The sequence below is a fragment of the Alosa alosa genome, chromosome 12 (genome assembly GCF_017589495.1).
Source record: "Alosa alosa isolate M-15738 ecotype Scorff River chromosome 12, AALO_Geno_1.1, whole genome shotgun sequence".
NCBI lineage: Eukaryota > Metazoa > Chordata > Actinopteri > Clupeiformes > Clupeidae > Alosa > Alosa alosa.
In genome coordinates, this window is record NC_063200.1 from 15,716,354 (window position 1) to 15,729,390 (window position 13,037).

Consider the following 13,037-nt stretch of genomic DNA (forward strand, 5'->3'; position numbering starts at 1 on the left):
TGTGTCTGTCGTTTCTGTCGCAGATACACACTACACGTAGTCACTCTGTTTAACTGTTTGATCGCGCCTTCGTATGTGTCTATAATTTCTGTTGTATATATACTTATCCGTCAGAGCAACAGAAAAGAAAAGTACAACACTGTTTGCTCCACGGTACAGTCGGTATATTGATATATATAATACAGTATTTACTTACTACCTGTCACAGACCCAAGGTTCATCTAATCTCTGTCAAGTTGTTCTTTCACATGTGCCCTAATACTAACTCCAGCACGCTTGATGTTTCTGGATGTCTAAGGTTGTTGTTAGGGGCAACACAACAACGCAACAGTATCGCCTCCTATAGTCTCCGCTCAGGCCTTATGGAATTCAAATCCATGCATACTTCCAAACTCTGCCAGAGACTTTCCTGGCTATTAGTATTCAGTAGCCAGATGAAGTGGACACTCCGGCAATTAGATGCATGGCACTCTGTGTGAACCCTCGGAGGTGCCAGCACTCATATTCCAACCTGCACTGGGGGCACCTTTCATGTATTGCTTCCCAAACCAGCACTACGTGGCTCACATACTGATTTGACAGTTATTAATTTTAAACTTGTGGTATCCACGCTGTCATCTCTCCATAGCTCTCTCTCTCTCTATCTCCCCCTCTCTTTATCACTTGTTCTTTCTCTTTACCTTTTCCCCTTTCCCTATCATTCTCTTTCTCCCTCTCTTTATCACTTGCTGTCTCTTTCTCTCTACCTTATCCCCCTCCATCATTCTCTCTCTCTATCTCCTCTCCTTATTCTCTCTCTCCCTCTATCTCCCCACTCTGTCTTTCTCCTCATTGATGGAGTGAGTGTGGGGACAGAGAGCTGTCAGGCCATGACCGTGTGACACTCCGACTGTGTTACTCTGAAGCTGTTCACAGGAGGAGGAGAGAAAGAAGTAGTAGAAGAACAGGAAGATGAGGAGAAGGAGGAGGAGGAAGAAGAAGAGGAGAAAAAGAAGTAGCAGAAGAAGACCATTTTATCACATTACAACTCCCCAACCAAGACAGGAGGGGGTTTCACCACACCACACTACAACCACACCACACCCACACCACACTACAACCACACCACACCCACACCACACTACAACCACACCACACTACAACCCCACTACAACCACACCACACTACAACCACACCACACCCACACCACACTACAACCACACCACACCCACACCACACTACAACCACACCACACACTACACCACACCACACCACAACCACACCACACTACAACCACACCAAACCCACAACCACACCATACACCCACACCACACCACAAACCACACCAAACCACAACCACACCACACCCACACCACACACAAACCACAACCACACCACAAACCACACTACAACCACACCCACACCACACAACCACACCAAACCACAACCACACCACACCATACCACACCACAACCACACCACACAACAACCACACCACACTACAACCACACCAAACCACACTAAACCACACCACACAACCACATCACACCACAACCACACCATACCACACCACACCATAACCACACCACACCACAACCACACCACACTAACACCACACCACACTACAACCACACCAAACCACACCACACAACCACATCACACCACAACCACACCATACCACACCACACTACAACCACACCACACAGCCACATCACACCACAACCACACCATACCACACCACACTACAACCACAACCACACCATCCCACAACCACACCACACTACAACCACACCACACCACACCACACTACAACCACACCAAACCGCACCACACAACCACATCACACCACAACCACACCACACTACAACCACAACCACACCATACCATACCACAACCACACCACACTACAACCACACCAAACCACACCACACACAACTCACATCACACCACAACCACACCATACCACAACCCCCACACTATAACCACACCACACAGCCACATCACACCACAAACCAAACCACACTACACCAGCCACACCACACACACCTACAACCACACCACACCACACCACACCAACCACACACCAAACCACACCACACAACCATCACACCACAAACCCATACCACACCACACCACACCACACAGCCCACACCACAACCACACCATACCACACCACACTACAACCACAACCACACCATCCCACAACCACACCACACCATACCACACCACAACCACACCACACAACAACCACACCACACACAAACCACACCACACCCACAACAGACCACAATTACACCACACTACACTACAACCACACCACACCACACCACACTACAACCACACCAAACCACACCACACAACCACATCACACCACAACCACACCATACCATACCACACCACACAATCACATCACACCACAACCACACCATACCACAACCACACCACACTACAACCACATCAAACCACAACCACACCACACCACCCTACAACCACACCACCACACCACACTACAACCACACCAAACCACAACCACACCACACCACACCACAACCACACCAAACCACAACCACACCACACCACACCACCACAACCACACCACAACAACCACACCACACTACAACCACACCACACCCACAACAGACCACAATTACACCACACTACACTACAACCACACCACACCACACCATACCACAACCACACCACACTACAACCACAACCACACCATACCATACCACAACCACACCACACTACAACCACACCAAACCACACCACACAACCACATCACACCACAACCACACCATACCACAACCACACCACACTATAACCACACCACACAGCCACATCACACCACAACCACACCATACCACAACCACACCACACCACACTACAACCTACAACCAAAACCACACCACAACCACATCACACCACAACCACACCATACCATACCACACCACACAATCACATCACACCACAACCACACCATACCACAACCACACCACACTACAACCACATCAAACCACAACCACACCACACCACCCTACAACCACAACCACACCACACTACAACCACATCAAACCACAACCACACCACACCACACTACAACCAAACCACACCACACAATCACATCACACCACAACCACACCATACCACAACCACACCACACTACAACCACATCAAACCACAACCACACACCACACCACTACAACCACAACCACACCACACTACAACCACATCAAACCACAACCACACCACACCACCCTACAACCACAACCACACCATACCACAACCACACCACATTACAACCACACCACACCACATCACACTACGACCAAACCATACCACAACCACACCACACCCACACTACACCACACCACACCATACCACAACCACACCATACTACAACCACACCACACTACAACCACACCATACCACAACCACACCATATCGCAACCACACCACACTACAACCACACCATACCACAAGCACACCACACCACACCACACTACAACCACACCATACCACAAGCACACCACACCACACCATACTGAAACCACACCATACCACGACACACAGACGGAGAACACCAGTCTTCATCAGTAACAAATCACTGAATTCATACAGTTACAAAACCATTTGGCGTTCTCAAATCCAAACACTAATCACTTCTGTAGTAATTCTTTGGCAGTCTTTTGTGTTGATTGGAGTGGTGGATTGTTCATGTTTAACCGTCACATTTTAATCTGCTTAGTTTTTCAAGGCAGTTCCCTTTTCTTGCATATTTCCTGTCTGTGTTTTTAAACAATGGCAGTCAGATGAAGTGAGAACAGAGATCCACTTTTACTCATGAGGTTAGTGAACAATCCTGTTTTTTTAAAGGTAATTTTTTTGTGTGAATGTGTGTGGAAATTTAGAAATTTCCCTGTCTCTCTTGACAACATTTCTTACTCATTTATAGCATGTTCAAAAACAAAAGTACAAAGCACACAAAGTCAATAGTGTGTGTTCACCCCTCGCTACACTGGCAGTCTGTTTCGCTTTTCTGATGTGTTTTCAATCACACATGGATCGTCTGAACTGACACGATTTATGCCATCCCCCCTTGATAGCACAGGACATTTAAAGCATTGGACTAACGGTGTATCTGAAACAAGATTTAAAATTCAGATGATTTTTCCATTTTTTTTTTTTTGTGTAAGTGTAAGAGCATGTTGGCTTGCGGGTGATTTATACAATTCTTCTGGCTTACATGCTCTGTGCGTTTCAGCTCTGCTCTCCCCAGCTGCAAAACATGAATCCAATAGACACATTTCAATAAATCAAATGCTTCTCATGTCAAAGACTTCCACTTCATTCTGTTATCTATGTTTTTGTCTCTCTCCTGATAGATGGGGGCATTTTTAAGGGGGTGGGCGCCCACTGAAACATTTATTGTACAAAGACCAGAAAAACAAATCATCGGGGTGGGGGCTGGGGGTTGGCTGGGATGAGAGAAAAGCGGAGTGGGTTGGGTGGATCAGGGGGGGGGGGGGGGTGAGAGACGACTAAATTATTTTATGTCTCCATCAGACTTTCCATAAGACAAGCATAAGTGAACGTTTGTTTTATTTCCCTTAAAAGATGCCCTTCATCAGTCAATGACAGAGTCCTGAATCCCAGAGACACGTTTATTAATAAGGGGGGGATTAAAGAGCCTAATTATAAGCCTCTCATTTGTACGGGGGAGTCAGGCCCTTCTTCTGGTTCCCTTAGCGACGACACTTGGCAATACCCCATATGCGCAATGTCAGTGTTGTCAACGGGCTTATCAAATCATCCATTCATTATTATGCCGACAGATCTGGGGGAAAAAAAGCTACTAACACACACACACAAACATGCACACAGACATGAACACACAGACTCACACAAACATGCACACACACACCCACCCACACAAACACAGATGTACACAGTTAATTGCTCACTTATAAGGCATTGAGTAGATTTCATTTAACGCTTTCCACAAGGGCATAAGGGCCAAAGTGGGTGGCAATTAAAGACAATAATCCAAGCCTTCATTAGAGAAAACTGTCTTTCAAAAAAAAAATATAGACTATTTTTTCATATTTCACCCAGAAATGCAAAAAAATAGAATTCTATAGCCTTCAAATTTACAGTGCCAACACAAGGTTTTTATAGAGGTTTATACAATAATTTAATGAACAGACATGAAAAACAGAAAGTCAAACTTGTGACCATGACAACAGGCTCTACACCACTGGAACTGTTCAAGAGGTTCACAGACAGACAGACAGACAGACAGTCAGTCAGGCGTATCTCACACAGAAACGAGCTTTAGAACAGTGGGACGTCGTAACAAAAGTCCACAGACCAGTCCTCTTCTGATGACAGGAGGGGGGGGGGGGGCTTTTAGAGATCAAACATGGACATTCTCACGGTCGACACAATTTTTATCTTTACAAACACAGGTTACAGAGCCGCGAGCACCGTGAGTGCATCGACTCGCACGTCACATAGAGGGGCAGACGGGGATCTCGAGGATCGATCCACCCAAAGGTCCTTCACTCGTCTCTCCCCTCTCAGCGCTCCTTCGGAGAGGAAGAAAACTTTTTCTTCGGGTCATGCACACAACAAACTGCATGCAGCATGCAGTATCGTCGGTAAATGCAGACTACCACTACGATTATATATACACATGGCAAAAACGCCTCAGTACAGTTTAACTGGTAGATTATTATAACAATGGTGCATAAATACAAAAGATATGCTGGGCTTCACAACAAATAAGAATCGGTAATAATAAATAAATGGCTAAATGGGTATAGGCATAGCATTGTTTGAGCTATTTACCATACGGATGGTCTATCCATATGTGAGATTAAGTAACACTTGTATTTAAACAGGGCGTAAACCTAGCACGTGCAAAGACCAATCAGAAAACAAAGCTTGGGAGGGAGAATTGAATCAAATAGCTTTGCCATCAAGTACTTTTGATATCTCATGGTAAACAATAAGTGGTAACGACAACTGTTTAAATTTGATCTTGAATTTCATAACTTTCGTGACACGTTCTTTTCTTTTGTCAGGAGTGAGATGTACAGATTCAAAAATTATTCATCCATGTAAGACTGTCTGTGTGACATCTGGTGTAATAATATAAAAAAGATTACAAAGGTGACCCCATGGATGTGTGAATTAGCTGTACAGATGGAAGGGCACTGGTCATTCAAAAAGGGAGGGAAAAAAGGGATACGAGGTTTTTATTCAAAGCTACTGAGGCATTCCTATAGACTATCCCCTGTGCTATGCCTGGGACACTTTTTACAGAGTGTACAATTTTACAGATGTATATAGTCTTTACAGTATGTACAGTTGAATTTACATGAGCTGTGCTCTACGTTTGAAAAGAAATGAAACAAACAAAAACCCACACTCAGGGTTTTTTTTTTTTAAACGCAGTCTAGCCTGGGTTGGTTCGCTTCCGTTTGCTGGGGCTTTGTGATGGATCCAGCTTTAACTCTCGAAACTGAATCTGCCCAAAGAAAAACACACAAGCATAAACATAAACACAAACATAAACACAAACACAAACAGAACAACAGCGAGCGAGCGGTTAGGGTTAGTGCCAGAGCCGCCTGTCAGATTATCACAGGCAGCAGGGCTTGTCAGCAAACTGGTTAGGCAATGTCAAATCTCAACAGGTGTAAACAAATTAGAGGCAAGGTCAAGGGTCACCCACCACTTGCACGTCGGAGGGCACTCGGGACAGGAAGTCCAACAGCTCGTTGTTGTCAATCATGTAGGGGTCGCGCAGCTTGCGCGTAAACTTGCTGACACCTGCGAAGCAAACACAGACGTGGTTACACCCCTCGCCGTTGATGGGGGCGCTGCTGGAGGTGATACAGGCTGCAGGGGGGTGCACAGCGAAACCCCCCTCCATGTTTACGCTTCAGCAGGGCAGTAGGAGGCCAACATAATAACAACAACAATGATAAAAAGCAATAACAGTTTCTGCTTGCTGCATGAGATTTGTAGCCTCCACAGGCTGTGTGATTCCCCTGCTATTGAGCTGCCTCCCGCTGAGCGACTGCTCACAGGAAACCAAAGTGCTCTGCTGCTGTGAGCTGCTGTGTGTTGCTAACAGTTAGCGCTCTTAACACAAACCCCTCTCAGGGCCTAACTGTTACCTAGACTGCAATGCATTTCTAGTGTGGCCATATTTGATGTAATAATTAAAAACATTGCACTGTTTTAATTTTAATTTTAGCATGTAAAACTTGACATGATTGTAAATGAGAACTAAGCCCCCAGTAGCCGTAAACCCACTGCTGAGCTAGGCCGAGACAAGGCTAATCTGCAGGCGTTAATGGCCAGGGCATCAAACACAGAGAATGAGAAAATATCTGCCTTTCCCAAAACCATGGTTGCTAACGCAATTTCCCATTGCCAAACAAATTAGCAACTATGGTTTTGGGGAACACGCCCTTGGATGGTATTGGAATAAGTCAAAGTAGTTAGTAGGAGCTCTTTTTTTCTCTTTTGGGGAAATGAGCTCATTTGCTGTCTACCCCAGAGTTAGATAAGAGGATACATAGCCTTCTGACAGAGAGAGAGACAGAGGGAGAAAGAGAGAGAGAGAGAGAGAGAGAGAGAGAGAGAAGATAGGTGTATCATAAGAGTGATGTGAGACAGGTGTGTGTTAGAACAGTGACAGAAAAAGAGGGGTGAGACAGGTGTGTGTTAGAGTAGTGACAGAGAGGGAGAGAGAGGTGAGACAGGTGTGTGTTAGAGTAGTGACAGAGAGAGTGAGAAATGAGACAGGTGTGGTGTTAGAACAGTAATGTATAATAACAGTGATGTGAGACAGGTGTATAACAACAGTGTTGTGAGACAGGTGTATAACAACAGTGATGTGAGACAGGTGTATAATAACAGTGATGTGAGACAGGTGTATATTAAGAATGACGTAAGACTGGTGACAGGTGTGGTGCTGTGCGACGCCTCACCCCAGGCCAGCACCACATATCTGAGGGGGATGAAGTAGATGATGACCGTGGCCACACTCAGGGAGGCGATGGCCAGCCAGCTCAGGAAAGGCACCGTCCAGTTGAAGGTGCTACAGAGAGGGTGACAGAGACAGGTGGGTGGGTCGACAGACAGTGTGTGTGTGTGTGTGTGTGTGTGTGTGTTTGTGTAAAAAAGACAGGTGGATGGGTCAGACAGACTGTCCTTGTGTGTGTGTGTGTGTGTGTGTGTGTGTGTGTGTGTGTGTGTGTGTGTGTGTGTGTGTGTGTGTGTGTGTGTGTGTGTGTTTTGTGTAAAAGAGAACTATGAATGTTTATGTTGACTTCGACTCTAACAAAAGCTATAATGATATCTGACTATAAATTCTGTCTCTGAGAGAACTGGATGTGCAAGATCTACAGATTGAAAGCCTCAAGTGGAAAAAGGAAAGCTAAAGACCTATGATACTATTGTGCAATGTTAGTTATCCTTGGCATCAGGATACAGCTTCACTCTTATCTTTAATGAGCATTTCATTGACAGAGATTTGGATTGTAAAATGGGTCGCAATAATGGATCTTGTTATGATCTTATTATGATTACTTCATTTCACTTGTTAATCCAAATGAAGCATTGTGTGTGTGTGTATGTGTGTGTATGTGTGTGTGTGTGTGTGTGTGTGTGTGTGTGTGTGCGTGCATGCATGTGTGTGTGTGCGTGCATGCATGCATGTGTGCTTGCATGTGTGTGTGTGCTTTTAGAATGGGGGCACCAGCTCTGAAGTATGAGGCAGAAACTATGTGTTAAAAAGCTTTCTTAATCGCTCTTGTGACACACACACACACACACACACACACACCCTGCGGGAGAACTACCCTCCCCCTTTTAACCATCCAGCCCTACCCCAGTATAGAAGACCACAAGCAGCAGTATAAGTGTGAAATTTGACATGCCTGAAAGCAACCTGCTTTACATGTTATGTACTGACAACCCACACTAAATCAATCATGCCCATATCCAGTCTTAAGGCTAATTTCATCATCAATATCAAAACATTAGTTGTATCTGTATCTTAACAATGCAGTAATATACTGTTTCAAAGCCCTGCAGGTGCTGTATACGGATAGATTTCTCCCTAGTGGCTATCCCCTTGGTCATTACACATTTACACATATCCTTTTATCCCCCTTGACCAGGGACCACAGATGTAAATTAGCTTATAGCTAACTCTGGTACAGGACTTGAACTGTATATGGCCCCTGACAAATAAACTAATAAACAAAAAGTCACACTAAAGTCCCATACCAAAACACACCCCTTCAAAAGAGGAATTTGAGAACTGAGAACTTCCGTCTCCCTTGGTGAATATAGTATGAGGTTACGGTAATAATGCTGATAAATATGTAAAATAAAATCAAACTTTCTACAAACTTAACTCTCTAAAGGCTTATATTGACATTGTGACCTTTGGCCATGCACTTCAATGCACATCAATCAATCTGACTTTATTTACAGTCTACCCATCATTTACATTTTGTGAAATGATTTTTGATACAGGCGAGTGCTTTTTTATTTTACTTTAGTTAGTGAGTTTGTTTGTTGCCTGGAGGAGGAGGTGGGCGGGCCTTGCTTACTTCTTTATCCGTTCGCCGTAGGACGCCACCTCGTCGAGAGCCGACTGCACACTCACACACACATCCTGGATGGCATACAGCTTGTCCATGAAGCCCTTCTTCTCTGAGTCCTGCAAACACACACACAAACACACACACACACACACACACACACAGGTTTAGCCAGCCTGCTTGGACAGCTTTGCTTTGCTAAAACAGGGCTGTGTGGACAGTCACTCTCCTCTATCTAGGCTCAGTAGTGTCAGTGCCACACCACAGTCAGTTGAGTACAAGGCAGCTTCTGGCGTGCACACACACACACACACACACACACACACACACACATTGACACATACATAAACACACACACACACACACACACACAAACACACTCATATGCACGCGCACACACACACCAAACTGGGCTTAGTTTATAGTTTAGCCTCAGTGCCACCCCAGTCAGTCATGTATATGCTGGCAGGCTCGATGGTGAGAGAGTTTAGATAGGGCGGAAGAAAGCGAAGAGATGACCACACAATTACCAAAGAATGGACATGGCAGACCAGCTGTAGAGGCCTTTAAGATTAATCTGCTTTTATGTTTTCATTTCTCATCTGTAACATCTGTGGCCTGTAACAAGCGTTATATACTGCACATGTGTGCACATTATATACTGCACATGCGTGAGCTGCTCCAGTACTGCTGCTGAGAACTACACCGGATCAGAGCCAGATCGGTGCCAGAGTCAGTTGCCATTGAGGGGTGTTCTGATGCAACACACACGAAGAGGACGGCAACAGACCTCCATTAAAGACACTCGGGGCGACAGCTGCTCCCCGGGCGCACTGCTAATTGTGGGTCAGATCCGGTGCTGATCGGGCTCTGATGCGGTCCGCATCCGCTGGCGGGTCGCGTGAGCAGCTCCACTGCTCCAGTGAAAAGCTGCGGCGCCGGAGGCTGGGTCCAATCTGCAGGCAGAGCGAAGCCTGTTCCCGGCAAAGCCAATGAGCTCTCGGCCAAGCCAGCCCTGCACAGACTGAGCCTATGTGTGTGTGTGTTTGTGTGTGTGTGGTAGGGTAATGTGTGTGTGTGTGTGTGTATCCCCTTCCTTCAGCCCCCTCGCTGCCCCTTTTTAATCAACATGTCTCTCTCTGTCCTACCGACAGATCACACACACATTCTTAATGTAGCGCACACACACACACACACACACACACACACACACACACACACACACACACACACACACACAGCTCAAGACTCTTTTGTGGAGAGTGTTTATTGTACTTCTTACACCCTTTAAAATACAAAGTGTTCAAAACATCGCTAATACTCCAAAAATGAAGTATTCAAGCACTTCTTAATATGAGGCTTAGAGCACTTTGCACTTAGGAGCTCTCCAGCATTCTCCAAAAAAGCCTCTAAACCTCGTTCATCTTGGAGCAATATCTAATTGAAGAGTGAAGTGAAAAAATATCTAATTGAATGCTGGGCTAAAAAAAGAAAGAGAGAGAGAGAGAGAGGAACAAAAAAAGAAAGAGATGGACTGGCCAAATACCTTTGTGTGGGGGAAGGGCCTTTTTGTATGTGAGGCTTCTGAGAGTGTGTGTGTGTGTGTGTGTGTGTGTGTTGGGGGGTTAGCTTCAGCTGCTAGGCGAACACAATGGCGGGGCCGTTCCCACCTCCTGAAGCGGGCCTCATTAATATGGATGGGAGGACCTCTCGCGCTCTCGTCGGCCTATTCTTAAGCACACACTCGGCCTGTCAATCAGCACACAGGGTACGACTGCTCTCTGCGTGTGCTCAACAGCCAAACAAAAAAATGATGAAATAATATTTACGACAGCAGCCCACCACAGCAGTGGGGGGATTGGGGGGGGGGGGTACGTTTTTAATAGACTGTAGCTGGAACACACACCCTGTACCCCCACACACGCATGCACACAACACAAATTCCAGACAGTATATAGATTGAGCGAGATGTTCTTTAGCGCTTTGTGAAAGCACCCAAAGTCACCCAAAGTCATTCGTTTTGACAACCAGTTGTCACCAAATCATGAAACTTTAGGGGATCAGAGTCGCTAAACCTCTCTGCCCCTGGGGGGAGAGGTCACTCCAGTCACTAAACCCCTCTGCCGTTGGGGGGTCAATGCACCTGATCCACACTGCAGTGCACAGCTCTCCAGTCGTCTTCACTTAAGGAGAGGATGGCGTTCTGGACCGAACTCTCAGTCATCTGCGGCATCACTAGCATCCTGAGGTAGAGTCCGGCAGCGGCATCACTAGCATCCTGAGGTAGAATCCAGCAGCGGCATCACTAGCATCCTGAGGTAGAGTCCAGCGGCGGCATCACTAGCATCCTGAGGTAGAGTCCAGCGGCGGCATCACTAGCATCCTGAGGTAGAGTCCGGCAGCGGGTTTCCAACCTGTTCACCCTGCTGAGTTTTGGGGGACCAGCAGGGATACTGTTTGTATATTAAACGGGCTAGCCCTTTTTACATTACATTACATTACATTTAGCAGACACTTCTTGACCAAAGTGACTTACATATGTCAGCTATATTACAAGGGATCACACTGTCCCCGGAGCAACTTGGGGTTAAGTGCCTTGATCAAGGGCACAACAGTGGAAGCCGGGAATTGAACCGACAACTTTCAGGCTACTGCACGCTAGCCCAGCTCCTTAACCACTACAATACCATCGCCCCTTTTTATACTGGAGGGTTTAAAGGTAATGCCTTGCACACGCATTCACACACACACACACACACTCACACACTGTTTGTCTACTGAACAGGCTAGCCCGTTTTATACTGGAGGGTTTAAAGGTAATGCCTTACCTTACACACCGCGGCGCACAGACACACACACACGCACACAGTTTGTCTACTGCCGCGCGATTTTTTTACTGGAGGGTTTAAAGGTGATACAACATAAAGAGGTCTCTTCTTCCTGTGAATATTGCACAATTTCTGTATAAAAATGACTACTCACTCTGTGCTGCGGACTGAGATAGGTAAAGCGATACAAACGGCACACACGCACTTACACAAATACACACACACACACACACACACACACACACACACATTACCACTTACCATCATAATCATCTGAATCCATGTGCGTGCGTATGCATGCATGCATGTGTGTTTGTGTGTGTGTGTGTGTGTGAGTGGGTGTGTATGTGCGCGTGCATGTGTGTGTGTGCGAGTGGGTGTGTGTGCGCGTGCATGCGTGCGTTTGTGTCTCTCTGTGTGTGTGTGTGTGTGTGTGTGTGTGTGTGTCTATGTAAGTGTGTGTGTGTGAGTGTGTGTGTGACTCATTTTGACATTTTTAGGAGATTGGAAAAGAAGTGTTAAAGTTGAGTTTCACTTGAGTTTCACTCAACTTATAAAAAAGAGGAAGTTTGTCAGTGTGAGCAGAACAGCAGGACAGTCA

At 46.0% G+C, this 13,037-nt stretch overlaps 1 protein-coding gene across 1 annotated transcript in view; it reads right to left on the reverse strand.

Moving 5' to 3' along the window:
* Nucleotides 1-5,512: 5,512 nt before the first annotated feature.
* Nucleotides 5,513-13,037, reverse strand: part of mctp1b (multiple C2 domains, transmembrane 1b) — a 54,915-nt gene continuing 47,390 nt past the window's right edge. The window contains exons 17-20 of the mRNA XM_048259625.1: nt 9,618-9,727; nt 7,986-8,095; nt 6,719-6,816; nt 5,513-6,511 (exon numbers count right to left, since the gene is read on the reverse strand). Of these exons, the coding sequence (XP_048115582.1) occupies nt 6,440-6,511; nt 6,719-6,816; nt 7,986-8,095; nt 9,618-9,727 (390 nt within the window). The 3' untranslated portion in view covers nt 5,513-6,439. The remainder of the gene's footprint in view (nt 6,512-6,718; nt 6,817-7,985; nt 8,096-9,617; nt 9,728-13,037) is intronic.